Below are 23,093 nucleotides of genomic sequence, written 5' to 3' on the forward strand. Positions count from 1 at the left end.
AGCATTTAAAGTCTTTTGAACACTGATTTTCAAACCTCCTTTTCCAGCTTTTTCTTTAAAAAAAAAAAAAAAAACCCAATTAGGTTCGCAGTGATGATAAAGAGGAACCGGAGGAGCTATTTAGCATAAATTACCCAAGGCAGCATGTTGCCAGTAATATTCTGCTCTACATTTTCTCTTAGCTATTTATAGGTTTCACCTATTTTAATTTAGTGAAATATTTGGGAAGCCTGATTCATTAGTGGAATGATGGGGGACACATTTTCTAAAGCAGGGTAGTTTTGTTCAATAAAAAAATAAATGTCAATGAGGATAAAGAACCTGCAATTAAGCATTAAGCTTTGTGGCCAGTCTTGGGATTAAAATGAGCACTAAATCTGAGAAACAAACCCATGTGACGTCATCTAGGGCAGACCTGCTTTTGACTTCAGTGGGTGAACTCCAGGAGTGAATTCTTAGGAGGCACACAACCAGAGAGTCCGCACAAATACATTTCACACCCACGGTTCAGCACTCTCGCTGGTCAGTAAGTTGAGATTTGGGTTTGGATATTTTCTATCCACCTAGAAATACACAGCTGGAAATTAACCCTTTTATTAAGAGTCAAACTTCTATAACAAACGTTTAATAAGACTCATATTTGAATTTTTGAGTTTTTCAAAGCCTGCATCTCGAAGCTCTTGGTAATAAGGACCTAAAATACCTGAAATAAAACTTCCCTTTCCGCTTTCCTCTTCTTCTCCTTCTTTCTTTCACATCCTGTTTTTTCTCTTCTCTTCCTTTTTTTTCTTTTTCTTCCCGTTTCTGCAGACCCTTGCCCTTGTGTTTAATTCTCTCATGTATGTAGTCCCTGCTGTTTGCTCATTGCATAATCAGTGCTAGAGGAAAGCCAAGAGGTAAAATCTCATCATTCCTTAATGATGCAGGTAGCATCCCTGAGCTCCTGTCTGCTTTGTCACTCATGTTGGAAAGAAAAACAGAAAAAAGTAGCAGGGGCATATCTGATGCCCAAATCTGCTCCTTATGAGCTGTGAGACCTAGGGGAAGTCATTTAATATCTGAGCCTCTTTTGTCCATTTCCTTGCCCCACCTACCTCAGAGATTTCATGAGAATCAGATGAGATCTTACAAGGCCAATGAAAGTCACAGATGCTACAACTTTGTAGTCTCTTTAAGGGCTCGATGTAAGTATTTACGAATGCCACTGTGGGATGGCTCACTCTGATGGGTGGGTGCACCATCTGTTAGGATGCAAAAAGAAAATATTAGAACTTCTATTTATATTGATTTTAAAATTTTGTTCTATTTTAATATATTTCTATGTATGCATTTATATATACTATATGATAGTACAGAAGTTCATGTGTATAATTATTTTTTTTTTCAGAGGTGCTAGTGGCCCTGCCCTCATCCCACCCCCAATGACTGCTAGAAAAAAGAGAGGGTTGGCGAGTTTTACAGTTGGCTACTATGATTTAATCGTTTGTGTATTTTTTTCCTTTCCTACAGAGTAAAAATCAGGTTCATCGTAGGGGTGAATACAATGTTTACAGCACATTCCAGAGCCATGAACCCGAGTTCGATTACCTGAAGAGTTTAGAAATAGAAGAAAAAATCAATAAAATAAGATGGCTCCCCCAGCAGAATGCAGCTTACTTTCTTCTGTCTACTAATGGTAGGTGGAAGTGATTTTTCCTGTTTGGTATTTTCAGTGATACAGTCGGCCAAACTATATATTTCAATCTCTCTTAACCTCAATTTTCCTTTGAACCGTGTGGGCTGTTGAAAAACTTAGAAATAACATTTGCAAGATGCTTAGCACAGTGCCTGGCACACCCAGATTAGGCCCTCACTGAATAGTAACTATTGTTTTTTAAAATATTAAATTTATGACCCAATTATGTGAGACCCATTATCTGCAGTTTGCAACTATTGCAGATGATTTGCAGGTGTTTTTGGAATGTGACTTCCTGTCTTAAGATTCACTGAATGTTATTCTGGGAATACATTTCAGGAAACTCAACATGTTGTCTCTGTGAGGTTGGCATATTGAATAGAAGTTATTAATCCCTGAATATATTTTAGGGTCTGCAAAGCAGATGGCTGTGTGTCTCTCTGACAAAAATTAAGTTCTAAGATAGGAGCACAAGGCAAGAAGAGATAGGGACTTTATAAAAAAAAAAAAAAATCAAGAAAGGGTTTCTTTCCCTATCTCCCTCCATACTTAACACCATTTGTTGGATGAAGAGGAGTTGACATAAATAGGTCAGAGAGAGAGGATGTTGGGTATTGAATAGAGAGACAAATTACATAATCACTGGGTAAGTCTTCATACAGTGGAATTACCTAACCTCCAGGTTCTTAAATCCTTGCTAAAAGAAACCACCTAAGCTCAAAACAACTTGGCATAAAGTCACATGTTAAAGGGTGCTAACTGAATAGCATAACAATTAAAAGGATTCATATTTAAAAATTAAACACCCTCTCCCAAGAACATGAGTTGGAGAATGATTCATTTTAACTCACATGTGAATCTATGAGGAATATACATTTTAATTTAAATCGAGAAGCAAGAAGCAAGGGATTTAAAAAGAAAGGGAAATGTTCATATTTCAAGTGAAAAAATAAAATGTCAATAATGTGATCAAACATACATGAATATTTTTAAAGACTGGAAGGAAATACGACATAAGGTTCATCATGATTAATTTTTGTGCAGTATGGGTAACTTGCCAATTTGTTCCTTTTGTCATTTTAATTTGTAAAGTTTTTACAATGAGTCTCATATTAATGTCATGGAAAAAAGGGGGAAGTTATTTAATGCATTTGAACGCCAAATCTCTCAAATATAAAGCCAGCATAGAAGTCTAAAAAATTACAATTCGGATGCAACTGGTTTAGGGTTATCCAAGCATATCTCATCTCCTCATGACCAGATCTCTACTCATCTGTTTTTCCAGACTCCAGGTAGTTTGATTCTTTCTCATAACTGTATTTATTGTTCTGTTTACGTTTTGCAATCCTGATTTCTTGGAAGCCAAACCACATAAATTTGTTTCAATTTCTTTCCTTTTACTTTTGCTATTTAAGTTTCACTAACAGGCTTTGCAGATTCAACACTACTCTGAATAGAAGAGACTTATGATGATTTTGACTTACTTCAGGCAGAGGAAAAATGTCTGATTGTCTTCTATAGCTAACTTACTTTATATGATCAAATTTAGCCTATTGATTATTGCATTTAAAACTCAAGGACTTGGCCAGGCGCGGTGGCTCATGCCTGTAATCCCAGCACTTTGGGAGGCCGAGGTGGGCGGATCACGAGATCAGGAGATCGAGGCCATCCTGGCTAACACGGTGAAACCCCATCCCTACTAAAAATAAAAAAAAAAAAAAAAAAAAATTAGCCTGGTGTGGTGGCGGGCACCTGTAGTACCAGCTACTCGGGAAGCTGAGGCAGGAGAATGGCGTGAATCCAGGAGGCAGGGCTTGAAGTCAGCCAAGATCACTCCACTGCCCTCCAGCCTGGGCGACAGAGCAAGACTCCATCTCAAAAAAAAAAAAAAACCTCAAGGACTTATTAACTACTTTGTTGGGGGGGATGGGAAAAAAATCAGTGAAATGCAATGAAGATTAATTATATAGCATAATATTCTGTTAATTGAGTTTTTAAATAGTTTTTTGATTAACAAGGATATTAGGATATTATCTTCCCATTTGGGATACTGTTTCATATGCCAACAGCATCTCAAAATGATTCTTCTAGGAAAAATTCCCATGTTCTTATGTAATTTTCTTTTTTATACTAATATTGAGGTTGAGAATCCCCCTTAGGCCAAATAGGTTAACATGCAAAAATTAATGGAAGACAATTGGAATTACTGTATAAAAGAGAAAATGAAGATAGATGATAAGATTGTGTTTAAAAGCTGCCACAAGTGATGATAAACTACCCAGAGAACCCGCAAGAAGAAAGAAAAAGTCATTACTCATATTAACAGTCACATGTTCCTTAGACTTTTTTATTCACAAAGCTTCAAGACACTGAGTCAAGAAAAATAGTGTGATAATAAAGTCAAGAATGACTCCAGGCAACCCAACCATGGGGAATTGCATTGAATTCACCTTCAATTATCTCTAAGAAAATATACTGCTTATCTTATTATAGTTAGGAACAATTTTACTTTCTGCTAGAATATATTTTCAACCTTACAATTTCAATAAAAAATAAAACCAATTCAATTGTGAATCTAGACCCTCAAATTATTTACCACATAAAAACACATTGTTTTATCTCATTTTCTACTTTAATACCTATAATGAGAGGGGGGATACACTGAATTTGTTTTTCTCACTATGACACTAGTACATGTTCATTGTAAAAAAAAAAAAAATACAGAAAACAAAAATAATAAAAGTGTTCCCATCCAGAGAGAACAACTGTTAAGTCTTTTAAAGAAAAAAGCAAAAAGACATGAATAAATCTGTTTGTTTCTTAACAGAAATATGATATATTCTGCAAACTCTTTTGTAACCAGGTTTTTATTAATATAACACTTAATAACAGGAATATCTTCCCAATTGTTAGTCTAAAATACCATAATGACCACATAGTATTTCCTTACATGATTCTTTTGTAGTTTACTAGTAAGCCTCCTACTATTAGTCCTTTAGCTGTTAACAAATTCTCACTATTATAAATCATATATACTATGTTATAGTATACATAATACATTCTATCCCTATAAGTATATTTGCAGGGATAGATGTTGGTATAGATAAATATGATTAGGCAAATGCATACTATAAACTAAGTATGTCATATTATGTTTACTAAAAACAGTTACATAATTGTATACATAAATATAAAAAAACACAAAATTTGTGTAATAGATATCTCTAGTGGAATTAAGGGAGTTTTTTTTTTACCTTTATTATTATTTTATTTTATTTTTCCCCCACCCCTCCTCCAATATGATTATTTGAATAACCATTCCATGTACCACTTGTATAACAAAAAGAAGGAAATAAAATGAGAAAATACAAAATCTGTATGGCAATATTATAGATTTGGATTCTACCCCCAAAGTACATAGAAAAAGTACTATAAGGATTTATGAAAAATGTTAATGATGATCATCCCTGACTGAGAAGTTGTTGGTGATTTTTATTCTTTACGTTATACGCATGATTTCTCTGTTTCTCTGTATAGCAATTTATCATTCATGATAAGAAAAATATACAATGTTAACTTTGCAAAGGGGATAGGATACATTCCAAATCCACGCAACAAAAAAAATTTGCTATTAAAATTGTGGGGATGTTCTAAGCCATAGCTGATCAAGAGCTAGTCACGTGACTGTATAAATATGGCCCATGTTCATTTTCTCACCCTAAAAAGCAGTTCGGTATGCAGCAGGATCTCCTTTTGCTCCAGCACAAGCCAGGGTGACTGCACAATTCAGAGCGCACAAATCATACACTTAGCAGCCTTGCCAGTGTGTCAGACATGAGCAGCCCAAGTGATGCCCAGATACAAGAAAATGGGGCACTTATTTGCTGCTGAAAGCCCACTTCACAATGTGGTGCATTAAGACCTCCAAGAACAAGGCATTTGTTTCTGGCAGCTTCAAGGCGAATGGTACTGTGATCCACATCTCCTACTTAGAAGATCTGTCCTCCCAAAGGCATGAGAATTGGGAGGTGGTGGTGAAAAGTCAGGTGAGGAGAAGTGGAGGAATGAAGCAAGGGGCAAAAGAGGAAGGAATTCCCAGAGGGATGGCTTTTCTTCCCCGACAGTGTTACAGAGAAGAAATAGGATGTGCTGACATCGTCGAGGGATGAAGCTAAAGCTGTCAGAGCCACATGTTATTATGGCAGAATAGTTGCCCAATTTGCTAATTCTAATAAAAGCTGTCATTTGTGGACCATTATTAGAAGCCTAATACTGTGTTAAACACTCTCCATGCTGTGATTTATTTAATCCTCATCAGAGCCCCATCAGGAAGATACTGTTTCCCCAGTTTACAAATAAAGAAACTGAGGCACCATCTTTCTTTGTAAGATTGAACTCTGAGGGATATACTCATACTAATTTTTTTTTTTTTTTTTTTTTTTTTTTTTTTTTTTTTGCTTATCTGAAATTCAAACTTAACTGGGTGTTCTGTACTTTTTTACTTGCTAAATCTGGCAATCCTATTTGTTGCTTAAGAAATACTAGTTATGGTTGGGTGTGGTGGCTCATGCCTGTAATCCTAGCACTTTGGGAGGCAAAGGTGGGCAGATTGCTTGAGCCTGGGAGTTTGAGATCAGCCTAGGCAACACGACAAAATGACGTCTCTATAAAAAATACAAAAATTCGCTGGGCGTGTTGACATGCGACTGTGGTCCTAGCTACCCTGGAGGCTGAGATGAGAGAATCACCTGAGCCCAGGAAGTCGACACTGCAGTGAGCCATGATCACACCACTGCACTCCAGCCTAGGCGACAGAGACCCTATCTCAATTAAAAATAAAAGAAGAAGAGAGGAAGGGAAGAAAAGGGAGAGGAAGGGAGGGAGGAAGGGAAGGAAGAAGGGAAGGAAGGAATGAAAGAAGGAAGGAAGGAAGGAAAGAAAGAAGGAAGGAAAAAAGGGAGGAAGGGAAGGAAGGAAGGAGGGAGAGAAGGGAGGAAGGGAGGAAGGGTTATGTACCCACTGCCTGGGAATCCCCGTCCTTGGTCATGTGACTGGCATCAGAATGGGGATTGGGCCCAAGGTTGTCTAATTCCAAACCCTACCTTGTGCAGGACAGAGGAAGATACAAATAAGGCAACCAAGTTTCTGCCTTCAAAAAGATATGTTATAACAAGTATAAAAAAATGTACACTGGATCTGATAAGGAAAGCCCACTAAGGCATGTGGCCGGCAGACATGATTTGTTTGCCTGATCTTGTCTCCTTAAATAATTGAATTAGGCCAGGCGCGGTGGCTCACGCCTGTAATCCCAGCACTTTGGGAGGCCAAGGCGGGTGGATCACGATGTCAGGAGATCAAGACCATCCTGACTAACATGGTGAAGCCCCGTTTCTACTGAAAATACAAAACAATTAGCCGGGCATGGTGGCGGGCAACTGTAGTCCCAGCTACTTGGGAGGCTAAGGCAGGAGAATGTCATGAACCCGGGAGGCGGAGCTTGCAGTGAGCTGAGATTGCACCACTGCACTCCAGCCTAAGTGAAAATGAGAGACTCCGTCTAAAAAAAAATAAATAAATTAATTAATTAAAAGCCTGCATGTAGGGCATGCCATTCCAGCTCCACAGATCCTTTAGCCCTTTTTACTCATTTCCTTGGCCTGCATGACACGCATAGGGAAGGGAGTTCTCATGGAAGTTCTGTAGGGATAGGAGTTCTCTGTTTCAATGCTATGGAGAATGACAGGTGTCATCAAGTTGTGTAAAGTGCTGGGGCAGTACAAAGCTGAGAAAGGTAGTTTCCAGCTGGAGACTCCATAGAGGCAGCAAAAGGAAAGGAGCATTTCAATGTATCTCCTTACCATTTTATTTTCCTGAATATTGATAGAAATATGCCCTATGTAGGTAGATAAGATTTGTTCATTTGCCCTACTAATGTTTGTTGAGCAGCTACTATGTGCCAGGCACTGTTCTGGGTGCTGGTGGTACAGTGATGAACAATGGAGATAGAATCCCTACCTTCAACAATTTTACACTCTAGTGAGACAAGACAGATAGTTATTTGATAAATAATCAACAGATTGTCAGGTAGTAAAAAGTATTATGAAGAAAAATAAAGCAGCAGAGAGGAGATAGAGACTGGTTCTGAGGACAGCATTTTTAGGTAGGTTTTACATAAGCCTCTCTAAGGTTGGGATGCAAATGCAAGAGAAAAGTAAAGAAGCGAATTACATGAAAAAGAGGGTAAAGGGCTTTCCTGGCAGAAGACACAGCAAGTGCAAAGGCCCCAAGGCTTAGTGAGCTGAGCGTGTACCTGGAGCTGTAGGGAAGCCACGTGGCAGGAGCCCAGTGAGTGAGCAGAGAGAGGGTGGACAGGGAGGTCAGAAAGGTGGAGAAAGTGGAGAGGGCAGGTCATGAAGGGCCTTTTAGGACATGGTAAGGACGATGTGTCAGTGAGGTGAGATGCTAAAATAGAGATAATAGCACCTACTTCCAGAGTTATGACTGTTAAACAACTTTTTCATGTAAAATTCTTAGTTACATCGTAAGCTCTGTGTATGTCGCTACTCTTGTTATTCAATGTTCAATAAATGCTTTTATGGAATGAGCTAAATTAAGGTATACACTATAGATTTAAGAGCCCATTGTCAGGGAAATCCATTTGTCCCAGCATAATGTATGTTTTTGTTTTGAAATATGAGCTCTGCCTTCAAATGACAAGGGATTTATGCACAGCAACCCTTTACATGAGCCAGCTTCTGTAGCAATTCTCTCCAACCTTACCTCTTCCTCTCCCCACTGCCCCCAGGAAAACTCCCTTATGAGCTTGCTTTTCACTATAATTCTGACTTAATCTGGTTGCCCACTGCAGATAAAACTGTGAAGCTGTGGAAAGTCAGCGAGCGTGATAAGAGGCCAGAAGGCTACAATCTGAAAGATGAGGAGGGTCGGCTCCGAGATCCTGCCACCATCACAACCCTGAGGGTGAGTGCACACGGTTGCCGTGGCCACCACGGTCAGGGGCAGGTCTCCTAAGGTTGGCCACATGCTGGTTGTTACTGTGGGTTGCAACTATAATGGGCCAGTGAGGGAACGTAGGCAGAGACTCAGCCTACCCCAGTCTCTCTGGTGGCAGATGGAGAAGCAGGAAAGGTGCCAAGCCTTCTAATGACTACAAATCCATGCTTTTCCTTTTGTCCCAGAAGACTTGCCCACATGGCCACTGCCAGACGTTACTATAATCTTAGCCTCTGTTGTTCACATTATCTAAAATGTCTTGAGCACCTTCTGTACTCAAGGTACAGGGATGAGAACCCAGATGGCGAGTTGCAGTCTTGCGATTCAGAACACAAACTTAATAATCTAACAGACCTGGCTTCAAATTCTGCCACTTACCAAAATTTCTCAATAGTCACTTAACCTTTTTGAGCTTTCACCATGCAAGTTAATTTTAGTTTCTCCATCTGCAAAATGGTGAGCACAGTACCTACTGCTCGTGGACTTATGAGGAAGAAATGCAAGAAGGATGGAAAACCCTTCCTCTATGGCTGGTCCTCAATATATGATCTCTACTCTTAGTCTGAGAGGCTTCCTTCCTGTTCTTCAGAAATACATAGTCTGATAAAGAGGAGTTGTAAGACTAATATACAAATGATTATGGCACTAAGTATAGTAAGATAAATTCATTGAGAGAGTGTTGGAGAGTTGTAGTTTGATCAAAGGAGGAAGAAATTATCTGTGGTTGTTGGAGACCAGAAAAGTTCAAATAGGAAAGTGGCATTAAAAACAGATTTCTCAAAGGGAATTTTTAAGGGAAGGGTCTCTAGATGTAAGGTAAAGTGGGTTAGGACTGGATGATGAGCTCAGTTATGAACACGTTCAATGTGAGCAGTAAAGCAGGCACATGTTAGGATAGCCCTAGCCCCAATGGACTTGTAAAACTGTGTAAAATATGTGATTTCAGACACCAGCAACTCTGCTAAAGACCAAAAGCAAGAAGGGAGACAGTGAAGCAGATGTGAGGAAAAGAGGTTCTTGTCCTATGTTTGAAAGTCAAAATGAGATGGTCATTGTATGCTTGATTAGCTCACTTGTTTTTTTGTTTAATAATTCATTTATTCATACATCTGCTTATTCAGCAGTTACTTTTTGAATATAGACTCTCTGCTGACCACCGTGCTAGGCTATTAGGTGTTTACCCTGTACTAATGGGTACATGGTCTTCAGTTGAGCTGCTTCTGAGCTCACAAGCATTGGTGACTCTCTTTCCTCTCATCAGCCTATGCCTTCAACTCTGAAGAACCTCCATTCAAGTCCACTTTATCAGACTGGGTGGACTTGGCATAAACCCAACCTTGATGCTCTGAATGTGCAGGGGTTTTGGAGGCTGGAAAGTAGAGTAGTGAAGAGTATTATTGTTGAGTCAGTCCAGTCTGGGTTAGAATTCTGGCTCCATTACTTTCCAATAGTGACCTTGGGCATATTACAGTCATGTATCATTTAATGATGGGAATATATTCTGAGAAATGCATTGTTGGGTGACTTCATTGTTGTGAAAACATCACAGAGTATGCTTATGCAAACCTAGATGGTATAGCTTACTACAGACCTAGACTACATTTTATAGCCTGTTGCTCCTCAGCTACAAACCTGTACACATGTTCCTGTGTTGAATACTGCAAGCAATTATAACACAATGGTATTTGTGTATATAAACATATCTAAACATGGAAAAGGCACAATACAAATACGGTATTATAATCTTATGGAACCAATGTTATTGACCAAAACATCATGTGGCACGTGGCTATATTTGAACACCTTGTGCCTCCAAAGTCTCATCTGTATAACAGGGATGATGATAGTCACTGCTTCCTGGAATTGTTGTGAGGATTCAATAAGTTATTTTGTGTAAGAAAGAGCTTAACCTGTGTAGTGCTGGCTCACAAAAAGCACTCAATAATGTTAGTTTCCCGCTGTTATTTTAGTATTAATAACATCATCATCACTATGGCTATTACTACCCCCTACTGATAGTGGGCTTATTAATATGAGACAATTCAGTTGTTTTTCTTTTTATACTTTTTATACTGCTGTATTTATTCTACAAACTACTCACCAATATTTACTAAGTGGCAAACACCGTACTGGCAATATAGCAGGAATAAGACTGTCTTTTGCCCCTTGAGACATGGTAATCTTATGGGGAAAACAACTGGATTAAGTGCCACTTAGAGCTTATACCAAGAACTTAACGCCCAGACTTTACCTTGCCCTTATTTGCTATGTGGATGGAATTTCTCAGATGCCATCTGTAAACCCCACTGTGGAATCCTACTGTCCATGGCATCCTATGGGATTTCATATATCTGTGCTTAACCCTGGGAGAATTCCATCCCTATGATAAAAAGCAGAGAAGGCCTATTCAGTTTCCACGAGAGCAGAGATCCTCCCCATGCCAAGCCAGTGATGCCAATGAAGTGGACTTCAGATGAAACAGAGAAGGAGGCCCTGAGGTGTGGCTGGGAGTTGGAAAATTCCAGCTCTGGTTCTCGCTTTCTTACTAACCAGCTGTGTAAACTAACTGATGAATCATCCTTCTTCCCTCTAAGCTTAGTTTCTAAGCTGCCAAGCAGAGGACCGGGAAATGCAGATTCCCGAGACCCATTCCAGAGAGGAGGTCCAAAGGAATCTGCATTTTCAACACTTGCCCCTGGTGGCTGAGACAAGGGGGGTCTGCTGTCACTGGACTCCAGCATCCCTAAGACACATTCGAGCTATCATTTTTATGAACCTTTGTTATTTTTCAATTATTTGAGAATTGAAAATTCTCAAATAATCTGGAGAGACATGTTATATTTGCTATATGATTATAAATATCAGTATCTGTATTTACCTCCTCTCCTTTCCTAGGTTCTCAAATATCCTGCATTTCAGTGTAAACATCCACACTACAGCACTCTTTAAACACTGAAAAGTCCAGCTTCCTTTTATTTTTGATCCCAGTGGTAGAAGAAAAAAAAAGCAGGCAACCCTGAAGACTAGATTCAGAACAATGACTCCAAACAGAGAATGAGCTGACGTGATATTAATCAGACTATAATTTACCTCTTGAAATATGCATTGCCAGCAATTGTGTCTTTTTTTCCCTTCCCTGTACTATGATTACTACTTGCTCACTTTCATAGTTTCCAGTTCTATGTGGGTATTGAGAGTGAGAACATTTAATAATGCCCGACAGCTAATTAATCCTCACTGTGTAATGTGCCTGTTCTGTTTCAGTGCTGAGAGACTCAGCTTTTCAAAGCAAGAATGTGACTGTATCTTTCATGTAAGACAGCCTTTCAAAATCAATCTCGTTACCAAAAGAGCCTATGAGAAGCATGTCTATGAAAACTATATCCCCTGCTCAATATCATAACATAAAGCAATAATCATGGTGATAATTTAATAATAACACCTTACAGTTGTAAAGTACCATTTATATTGCAAAGCATTTTCTTACCTAGTCCCTTGATTCATCTTCAGAATAGCCAGTGAGGAGGGCAGGATAGGTATTTAGCAGGTGAAAATGCTGGTCTGCAGCATTTATTGATCATTTGTCATATCCCATGCACCATGCTGCACTCTATATCTGCATTAGCTATCTCAAAGGGTGTTAAAAAGCTCATTTAACAGATGAGGCTCCAAACAGTTAAGTAGCATACCCAAGATCATGCAGGGCTGAGAACCAAGCCTTAATCTACTTTGGTCTGGGATCTGAGCCCTTCAGTCCGATGCAGCCTCAGAGAGGGAAAATGACTTACCCAGTATCCCTCAACTGGTTATTCCAGGACTGGGACTAAAAATCAAGAGTTAGGGCTCTTAGACATATACAATTGGGCATTTGAAATGTTTGTCTTAATAATTAGTGCCATTATTATTCCAGGTCAGGGGATCAATCGATTGATATCTATCTATCTATCTATCTCTCTCTCCCTCCCTCCCTCCCTCCCTTCCTCTCCTTCTCTTCCTCTCCCTCCCTCCCACCATGACTCCCCCCTACCACTGTCCCCTCCCCCCACCACACACACACATACACACACTTACACATTGGCTTTCCAGATCTCTGACCTCAGCAGTGGAGAAACAAAGGGCTTGAGGTCTCTATGCAGTTTTACTTCACAAGACCCTCCATGCCATTCTTCCCCAATCTCCCACTGCCCAGGAGTAACAGACCCTCAGAGCTCTTTCTAGGTAATGGGAACTCACCATTAAAGTGACTTAATCAGCCTGAAATGGAAGTTGGGTGGTGAGAAATCACACTTAGCATACTTCTCCCTGTAGGATGAGACTGCAGGTATTATTTTTCTCATTATTATCAGCTGCCAGTGCCCTGGAAACCTAGGCCAGGTTGAAATAGTCATTTTTACCTATTATAAATATAGAGTCTAGAAGTTATGAGCTCCCAAGCTGTGACTTGTCATAACCTTCCCAAAATGAAGGTGATGTGATGAATTCAATTTTTCTAATGAATTTTATTCAAACATGACTTACGTCAAATAAAAATAATTATAGCCACCATCTGTTGAGTGCTTCCTATGTGCCAGGTGCTAGATTTTATATCCTTAATATCACATAGTCCTCATTATACCTCTCTTGGGTAGGTTCTATTATTCTCTCCAGATCATCTGAAGCCATAGCCTACTCTGCGTTTCAGTATCTGCTCAAGTACTACCTAACAGGCCCTCCTAGGGTATCCCTATGGAAAAGAGCACGTACACATTTTCCATTCATTCTCTCTGCCCTTTTTTGCTTAGCTCTTGTCACTGTCTAGCATTTTCTTCGCTGTCTGCCTCCTCTCCACCCCCAGTAAAATGTAAGCTCCATGAAAGCAGGGACTCTGTTTTGTTCTCTCCTGCAGCTCCGGCACCTGGAACAATCCATGGCACATGGTAGGCATTCAGTAAATATCTGTCAAGTGAACAGATTACACAGAAATGGAAACCAAGTTTTAGAGTAGCCAAGAAGTTTGCCCAAAATCTCATGGCTAGAAAATGGAAGAGCTGGAATTCAAACCTCGTCCACATGACTCCATATCTGATGTTTTTCATTCTTATTCTCTACAGTTCTGCTTTTTAAGAAAATATTAATTGCTGAACATGGGGCAGGAATGTTTTATTATTGATTGATGTCTCTCAGAGCTTTTTATCAAAGCTTTCTTAACATATGAGCTTGATTTTGGTGGAACGGTAGGCGGGGGTTGAGGGCTGCAGAGGCTCTTCTGCCACAGGGTGGGTACACAAGGGAAGCCCTGATTTTTAGAGGAAAGGTCAAATGACATCATGTTTTACACAATAACTGCTTCTGTCTTCCTCTCGGCACAGGACACACACAGTCTCATGACTCTCCAGAACTAAACTTTTTCCACTTAAAATGACCCTGATGTTAGCAAATCCCATTGGTGGTGATTTGGACACAACCATAGGCACCGTCTAAGACACTTGGCCAACTGGCATTCAGTTTTACCAGCTCTGACTCCTGAATGAGGACTTCTTGAGGACCATTGCTAAAAGGTCATGAGATTAGGCAGGTTGACTGAAAAGACCAGCTAGTTTTCCCAAAGAGAGATCCTCTGAGTGAAACAGCTTAATTAACTACTTGATTTGTTTCCTAGAGAACTGATTAAACAGACTATTGGTTTAGGTTTACTAATAATAGCAACTATGCATGTTCAACCCTTCTTAGTGACAGGCTTGGGGCGCAGCTGTTTGATATCCATTCTTTATCATCATTCTGTGACTTAGGCATCCTGCCCATTTTAGAGATGTATAAACAGAGGCTCAGAGAGGTAAGTACTGGCTTAAGGCCTTGCAGATAGTAAACAGCAAAGCCAAGAATGCAGTCCAGGTCTGTCTGACCCCAGAGCTCCTGTTCCTCACTATTATTAGGACTATTTAATGGCATGGCCCTTGATTTAAACAACAGTGAGGATGACAACATCTGATGTGCAGGACTTTTCCATGTATTTTGTATCTCAGTTAGTGCCTATGAGGCTACACACTGTACTAAGCATGCACCAGAAAGTGTGGTTCTTACAAAGATGAATGAAACACACTCTCTGTCCTTAAGGGGCATGCAGGAGACAAGTTACGAGTGGCTGAAACATAAAATGAATTCAATCAGTGGTTCTTAAATGATCATGTGCCTCATGGTCACCGGGGACTCTGCCTAGAATATAATTTCTGACCTCATCACTAGGGATGCTGGTTTAGAAAGTTTGAGTTGGACTCAAAAAAATGACATCTTTGACAGGGCCCCTCCCAGAAAATGCCCAGGTGATTCTGGTGCAGGTGGTCTCTGGACCACACTTTGAGAAATCATGGAGAAGGATAACTGTCCTGAGAAAAGCCAGATGATAACCATGGCAGTTCAGAAGAAGCACAAAGGTAGGAGACAGAGGATTAGGAAGGAGTTTCCATGATGCATCTGGAAGGTAGATGGGCTTTCACGCTGGACATCTCATTTGAGGCTCCCAAGGATCCTTTGAGGCATGCAGGATGTGCATTGCCATTTCTTTCTTTCTAGTAGTGTGGATGTGATTATCCCATTTATAAAAGAGGGTAACTGGCTCTGAGGGGCCAGGTATCTCATCAGGGTCACACAGCTAGAAAGAGGCAGAACTAGGAATGAAGCATGTTCTGTCTGTCCACAGCCTTTAGGCTTTCTTGCTCCTTCAGAGGTACCTATGTCATGATACTCATTCTGTGAGAAGGGGGAACCCCAGGCCAGATTTAGTGCAAATTATTGGTTGAGTCAGGATCAGCCTTTACTGCCCTAGGTTTTAATTTTCGGTATATGCTTTGATAACTGAGGCCTCTTAGGACATAGATACAGCCTTCCTCTACCATTTTTAATTTTTTTAGACTTCATTTTGTGATTTATTGCTGCTCTGGGAGCTTCATATCCAATCCTTTTATGGTTTCATCTTTTATTTCCTTACATTTGTTGCAAATAACAATGGCGTGTTTAGCTACTGCAGTGAAAAATCAATCAAGCCTATTCCATATTCACAGGCTTGCAATGGCACCAACAGCCCCTGGATTAGATTAACTTTGTGAATGTGTCATTCTGGTGTGGGTAATTTCTCAACCTTCGCTCCATCCTCCCCCTCCTGCCTAGGCGGGTGGATATTAAGATCTCTCATTGATTGACTGCCCCGAAAGTGAAGACTGGCATGTGATGTGTGTAACTCAGTGGGACGCACATACTCTGTGTTTATGAAAATAAATAATAATTTCTGTTATCATTATTGATTGCCATCATTATCTGATTGTATCTGTCTGTGTCATGGGGTTTCAGTTATGGGATCAGAAAGCCCTCTAGGAGAATTCAGCCACTAACCTCACTGACAAGCCTTTGTGTTTTGACATGTTTCGCCTTTGGGGGATGAGGGTTGGGGATGTTTCTCTTCTGCTCATTGGCTAATATTTTTGGCTAATGTTCAGAGACATGATGGTAATTGAGTTCCATGTTAGCCAAAGGAACAGCTTCAGTTGGAATTAAAAGAGAAGCTAACATTTATGCTAATGTTCCAAGAACACTTTGCATGCATTGGCTAATTTACTCTTCAAGATTAACCTGTAACATAGTCACTGATATTATCCTTATTGTAGAGATGTGTTAGCTGAAGCCAGAGAAGTTAAAGAACTTGCCTTAGGTTAGACGGCTAGTAAGTGGTAATGCTTCGACTTGAGTGCATGTCTTTATGACTCTAAATGCTGCTGTCCTGCCTCTTATATTAAAATAGAATGCTTAGTATATGCATCTGAATATTCAGTGTAAGCCAAAACACATATGAGTAAGCAGGGGCTGGAAAACAACTTTGCAAGGAGATTGTAAAAGTTACTGGTGCCTTGGGCATAGGTGGGCTTTCTATTTTATTTTGGGAGAAGGCGGGGTAGGAAGGGTACATGAAACTAGGTCATGGCTTACCAAAGCTGGATGATCATCAGACTCTGGGAACATCTAAGTCATCCCCAACCAACTGACTCAGAATCTCCAGGAGTAGGGCCAAGGCACCCACCTGTATCACTCGGCCATATTCCTGACCATCCTGAAGATCAGCTGGATTTGAGACCCTTTGGCATAACGATCTCTCTACTCAAAAGTAGAGATTCTCAGATTTGATTTTTAAAATTCCTTCCTTTTTCCTCTTGTCTCCTCCTACCTCAAGGTTCTATATAGATTAGACTGAGGACAACATTATTATCAAAACGTGACTGCCTTTACACTAAGCAAGTGATTTGATTTAGAATGAGCATCCATGATGACTCTGTGATTGATTGTGAGCTGTTAGTGCCTTTTATAACTCAACTTCTTTCCCCTTCTTACTCCTGGTCAAGTCATGGGGGCAGCCCACTTAGTTGCCAGTGTGCTATAAGAGTAACACTATTGCAAACATTTATTAAGTATGTATTTTGTGCCAGGCCTTCTGCTAGGCAGGTACCATCTCACTATGCCCAGACGGCCATCTGTGGAGTGGGTACTATTGTTATCCCCAATTTGCAGATGAGGACATTTGATCTAGAGAGCTATAGCAATATGCTCATGCCTATAGCTACTCAGTGGCACAGCCATGTTTTTAAACCAGGTGAAAGCTGACTCCAAAGTAATAACTATACTTTCTTACAGAGGTTGGGCTGATAAAGTCACTTGTTGAAGTATCTAGCATAATATCTTGTACCTATGCTTAGTTTATGTTAATCCCTTTCTCCTCTTTTTTCCCATCGTGTCTTTTACCTAGAGACTAGGAGTTTCAGGAAAGCATGATGAGTATATTGAAAAGTTCAAAGTAGTATTACATCTAGAGACAAGCAATTCATTATGCTTTGAATCTGCCTTTGTACTGACTCTCCTAAGCTGCCTTGCATTCAGAGTGTATTCACTGACAATAAAATATTTTCTTTCTTCCCAAAGGTACCTTTGTTATGCTGCACTTACCGTGTAGTAATTAGATCCAACATAGATGTAAATATAAGCAGAACCCTATACCTGGCTTAGGATCGAGTTCTCTTTGTCTTTTGCTCCCAAACCCTTTGGAAGGTGTCCATGGCTTCTTGAATGTGATAGGAACCAATAAAGGACACCTCCCATATGTACACTCAATGGCAGCGGCAAGCTGAGAAGTCCACTCATGTCAGAAAAAGAAAAGAATCACATTACAGAAGCAAATCTGGATGTTTCCATGGCCTCTGGTGCCATTTACCTTGAGATTCCCTGGCCATAAAGCCTGGTAGTGTTCCAGGCTCTGACACATTGTCTTCCCCTAAACTTGGTTGTTAAATGGTCTGAATTTCAGAGATGTGGGAAGGTTGACAGGGCAGAGTTCTGGCCTTTTTAGGGCTTTGCAAGTAAGGATCTTGTCACTATTCCAACCTGATTCACACTGACCCAGATAGGATTTTCTCAAATGAGAAGTTATTAGAGTGATTCTCCCACCTTTTCATTTAAAGGGCTCTCTGTATACTTTTCAAAGGAAGTGAAAAATCAAGGTAATTGGATGATTGAAGGAGAGAATACTTTTATTTTCTGAATTTTTCAGATGAAATTATCTGAATTATGAGCATAATGGGAAAGATATTCGCCCCACACCAGGTCCCATTTCTGAAGTCTGAGCTCACTGTTGCTGGGGCAATGGGTGTGTCTCTGGTACCCGAAACTACACGTGCATGTGTGGGCGTGTGCAGGCATGGACATGGCACACAGTACCCAAGCAGGGCATTGCTCAAGAAGCCTAAAAATGTTAACAAAGTAAAGAGCTGACTTTTATTTATTTTTCAACTAGACTTTACTAATAGGATATCAAAAATACATGCCTAGATCCCTTTTTACTACTAGGTTATGCAAAGAACTAATTTGAAATCAGTAGAGGACTTCTAGGGCCTCTCCTCATTATGCATTAGGATTTTTGTAGAAAATAATTAGTGCAAATGGATTTGGAATCCAGCTCAATAGAGGACATGATCACTTTGATCCTAGTATGTTGCAAGCCGGGCTTTGACTGATGCATTGATGTAAGCATTTTAAATACCAGTCCTTACCAGAGAAAAATATTTTAAATATTTCCCTAGGGGTAGTGTGCATAGCAAGATACTATCTTGTCTTTGATGCATAAAAACAAGATCTTGGTTGCAGAAAACTACTTACAAGGGTGGTTTCATGTTAGAGGAGATTGTTTTCAACAGAAAAATATATTTTATTCTCTGGTTTCCTTAGAATGGTTTAGCAACGAGGAAAGGAATTTTCTACCTGAAAGGTGTTAGGTTTGTGTTTGTTTGGATGGAGAAAGGTAGGTCACGCTCTTGTAGTTTGTTGCTGTGATCAGATGAGTTTATTTTCTTTACCAGAAAACTGTTAAAAGCAGTGGTACACACATGCATACGCATACTCTGTCTCACAAATGTCTCTGGCTCAAGTAATATGGGAAACTCTAGCTAAACACATTTAAGCAAATTTATTTACTTCAGGGTTTCTGGGAACTTTTAATATGATAATATGCAGTATCAAATCCAAGAAAGATATGTGGCACGAAGCGTTTTCCCCCAAACTTATTTGACCCTGATGAACTCTTTTCTCTATTCAGAGGATTACTGTTCTCTAGAACATTCTACTCCAAATGCAGTCCTTGGCCCGTGCCAGTACACAATGAGCTAAGGAGCTTGCACCAGAATATGAGTCATGTGTGCCACTAAGCCACTACATAGTTCAGCTGACACTTTACTTTTCCATAGTAAGACTTTCTCAATGGATGAAGCAATGCACTGATTTTGGCTTGAGCTCCTATACCTTGTTATGGACCAGTAATAAACAGTTCATCAGTCTGTTATTTTGAGTAGCACAGCAGTAGACCTCACTTTGGGAAATGCTGGCTGAAGGAATTGGATCAGTGAACAGGAGTTACCCTCTGGCAAGATTTTCATTCTGCCCTTACTGCCTTCCAGTCACGGAATCACCTGATGGTATAAGATTCTTACTAGCACTTCCCTCTTGACATTCAAGTTCATTAATATCAACTGAAAACATACTAGTGCCTGATATTGTATCAGGAACTTTGCTCGTTTGCTAGTGTAATTGCTAACCCCATGAGCTATGATCACCGTTTCACAATGAGGAAACTCCAGCATGTGGAGGAGGCAGTCCGTCCTCTAGCAAGTGGCAGAAGCACAGTTCACTGCTGCCTCTCTAACTGCAGATGCCTCATTCTTCACCACCATGTTACCTGGCCTCCCAACAGCAATGGCTTTTAACCATCTGAGCCATGGAGGCTTTATCCTACTTTAGAGAGTTCTTGAAGCAGAAAAGAACCATCAGCCAATCTAAAACCAATCACTGTTCACAAATGTTTCCTTCTGTCTAACCTAACATTAATCTTACCTGCTACTTATTTAAAAAGGATTCCATACATATAGTCATGATGGACATGTGTGGTCTCTGCCCTCAAGGGATTTGTAATCCAGTGGCTAGGAATCTTTGGTTTGAAAATAGTCATAACGGGCCAGGAGTGGTGGTGCACGCCTGTAATCCCAGCCCTTTGGGAGGCTTAGGTGGGTGGATCACTTGAGTACAGGAGTTCAAGACTAGCCTGGGCAATATGGTGAAACCCTATCTCTATAAAAAATACAATAATTAGCCAGGTATGGTGGTGCATGCCTGTAGTCCCCACTACTTGGGAGGCTACGGTGGTTAGAATTGCTTGAGCCTGGTGTAGTGAGCCGAGATCAGGACACCGAACTCCAGCCTAAGTGACAGAGTGAGACCCTGTCTCAGAAAGAGGAAGGAAGGAAAGGAGGGAGAGAGACAGGAAATTTTTTTTTAAAGTATAAGATTATAGCATGATACCATTAATGTAAAAAATAAAGCAATCCTGTACCGCAAAAAAAAAAAAAAAAAAAAAAAAAATAGTGACGACATCAACTTCATTTGCCCTGCCTAACATTACAGTCAATCCCATTGTGTATTTAGAAACTGCCTGAGTTCTTTCTCAACATTTTATTCTCTACTCTGTGATCTCACATCGTCTCATTATTTTCAGGGAGTGAGAGTTCTGCAACATTCAATTAAATAAGGACACTGACTATTTAATGCGAAAACATCCAGACACAAGGTGAAAACTCTGTCCAATTATCTTCCCAGTTCAATATCAAATATACAGATGTTTAGAAACTTCTGAAAGCTTGAATTTTTAAATCATAGGCTCTCCAGATTCAAAGAGCATCTAAGAAAAGCATCCTATGAGGGAAACATAAGATTGTCAAAGCAGACAACAGGGCAGGAGTTCAGGAGTTATAAAGTTAGAGATTAAGATAGAAGTGACAAAACAAAGCCACACTTGGTTATCATTATTCCTTCCCATAGTAAAATCCTCTGTGCAGATGGACTCAGAGGTGACCACCACACCAGTCCCAACTAGATATGCCCTTGCACTACTTGGCGGTCAAACCAATTAAGAACATAAGCACCACGTTGGTTTCTTGCTATGCATTTTAAAAAATTAATTCCACAAGCACTTATTAAGTCCCTACTGTAAGCCAGGTAGTATGATTAGCCCTGGAGTTATAGAAGTGAACATGAAAGATATGGTTCCTGCCTTCATGGAGCTAGCCGTGTCTTTGGGTTGGAAAAACATGCATAAAATGCTGCTAATGTAAAGCTGACTATGTAATGGGGCCTCTAGAGGAAAGGTGCATGGTGTACAGGAGAGCAGATTATAAGAAGAATTTGATCTTTTCAGGGAGAGCAGAGAATAATTTCCTGAGCAATTAATATTTAAACCACAGCAGGAGGAAGGTAAGAAGAGGAGCAGGAAGAATGTTCCAGGCAGAGGAGGTGGCATGCACAAAGGCCATCAGGTAGGAAGTCACACAGGAAAACACAGTGTGGAAGGAGTTGCCCAGGTGGCTGAATGCTGAGTGCAGGGGATGTGTGGTACCAGTAAGATGCAGGTGGTGAGGCAGCTTATGGCCAGATCATGCTGGGCACCACAGGTCTTGTTAAGGAACTCGCTTTTTTCTCCATGAGCAATGCAAGCCCTCACTTCTCAGTACAGGTCATTTTTTGGAACAGCCCTACTTTGCCCAGATAGTTACATGTTTTGTACCAAAGACAGGATGTTCGCCAAGGTGGAAAAGCCACCTAGATAGTTCCTGGAAGAAGAGTTTAAATTTAGGAAGCAAATGACATTTTGTAAGTTTGGCCATGTTGCCCTCTAGCCCCCGGCTGCCATTGTTTTGATACATGTCAGGGCATGGCCTCCACCGGATTTCTCCAATATTAAGGCGTCCTCCCTCCAAGGTGAATCTGCCCATGAGTGATTGAATTGTTTGGAGGGTCATAGAACCTGACAGCTCCCTATTACACAAAGGAAAAGATAAGCTTCCGATTAGTCCTGGGGCAGGAGGAAGCCAAGATAGAGTGCACCTGTCAGAACTGCTTACGACATATAAATCATTACCTCAATTTTCCGTGCAAGCAGTGGGCCAGAGAGAGAGAGAGAAAAGTGACTGAGGTTGGTTAACAGTGCAGAACCATAAAAAAGAGCTCCTGCTTTCCTCCGAAGCAGGATTTCCTCTGCTGTCCCTGCAAAGAAAACTGAGCCCCATGCCCAGAGGAACGACAGAGACAAATGCCCACTGGCTCCAGCAAGGGGCAATTTGTTTCTATGGCATTTGCTAACAGCGTTTACTGCTAATCTAACATTAACAGCCACTAAGGCTTTCCCAGACTTTAACAGGGAGCATGCTTAGTATTGTACTTGCTATATGTTTGATCCTAGATTTCTCTACTTTGTAATTGTCATAACAATCATGGTTGTTATTGTTGCCATTTTCCTTTCATTCACTGGGCAAAAATCTCTGAGACAGACCAATTGCAACTAACCTGCTATCCCACAGTCCAGGATACCAGGGTATTTATAGTGAAGTGGCGGGAACATAAAAACAAAATAAGATTAAATGAAAGATAGCAAGTCCAAAGATGCTCAATAAAGATTCAAAAGCTTAAGTTGATTGGGCAGTACCCAGATTTTCATCACAATTTATGTTGTTTAAAATACCAAGTATCAGCTGGGCGCAGTGGCTCACACCTGTAATCACAGCACTTTGGGAGGCTGAGGCGGTTGGATCACAAGGTCAGGAGATTGAGACCATCCTGGCCAACATAGTGAAATCCTGTCTCTACTAAAAATACAAAAATTAGCTGGGTGTGATGGCGTATGCCTGTAATCCCAGCTACTTGGAGACTGAGGCGCGAGACTTCCTTGAACCCAGGAGGCAGAGGTTGCAGTGAGCTGAGATCATGCCACTGCACTCCAGCCTGGCAACAGAGCAAGACTCTGTCTCTAATAATAATAATAATAATATTACCAATTATCTAGCAGAATGTG

At 40.3% G+C, this 23,093-nt stretch overlaps 2 protein-coding genes across 11 annotated transcripts in view; both read left to right on the plus strand.

Moving 5' to 3' along the window:
- Positions 1-23,093, plus strand: part of PPP2R2B (protein phosphatase 2 regulatory subunit Bbeta) — a 487,138-nt gene that overhangs the window by 383,002 nt on the left and 81,043 nt on the right. For all 10 annotated transcript variants that reach the window (XM_050794012.1, XM_050794011.1, XM_050794017.1 and 7 more), the window contains 2 exons: positions 1,510-1,675; positions 8,544-8,656. In XM_050794012.1, the coding sequence (XP_050649969.1) occupies positions 1,510-1,675; positions 8,544-8,656 (279 nt within the window). The remainder of the gene's footprint in view (positions 1-1,509; positions 1,676-8,543; positions 8,657-23,093) is intronic.
- Positions 1-23,093, plus strand: part of PRELID2 (PRELI domain containing 2) — a 1,077,378-nt gene that overhangs the window by 122,220 nt on the left and 932,065 nt on the right. The gene's annotated exons all lie outside the window — the stretch shown is intronic.

This window comes from Macaca thibetana, chromosome 6, assembly GCF_024542745.1.
Source record: "Macaca thibetana thibetana isolate TM-01 chromosome 6, ASM2454274v1, whole genome shotgun sequence".
NCBI classification, from domain to species: domain Eukaryota; kingdom Metazoa; phylum Chordata; class Mammalia; order Primates; family Cercopithecidae; genus Macaca; species Macaca thibetana.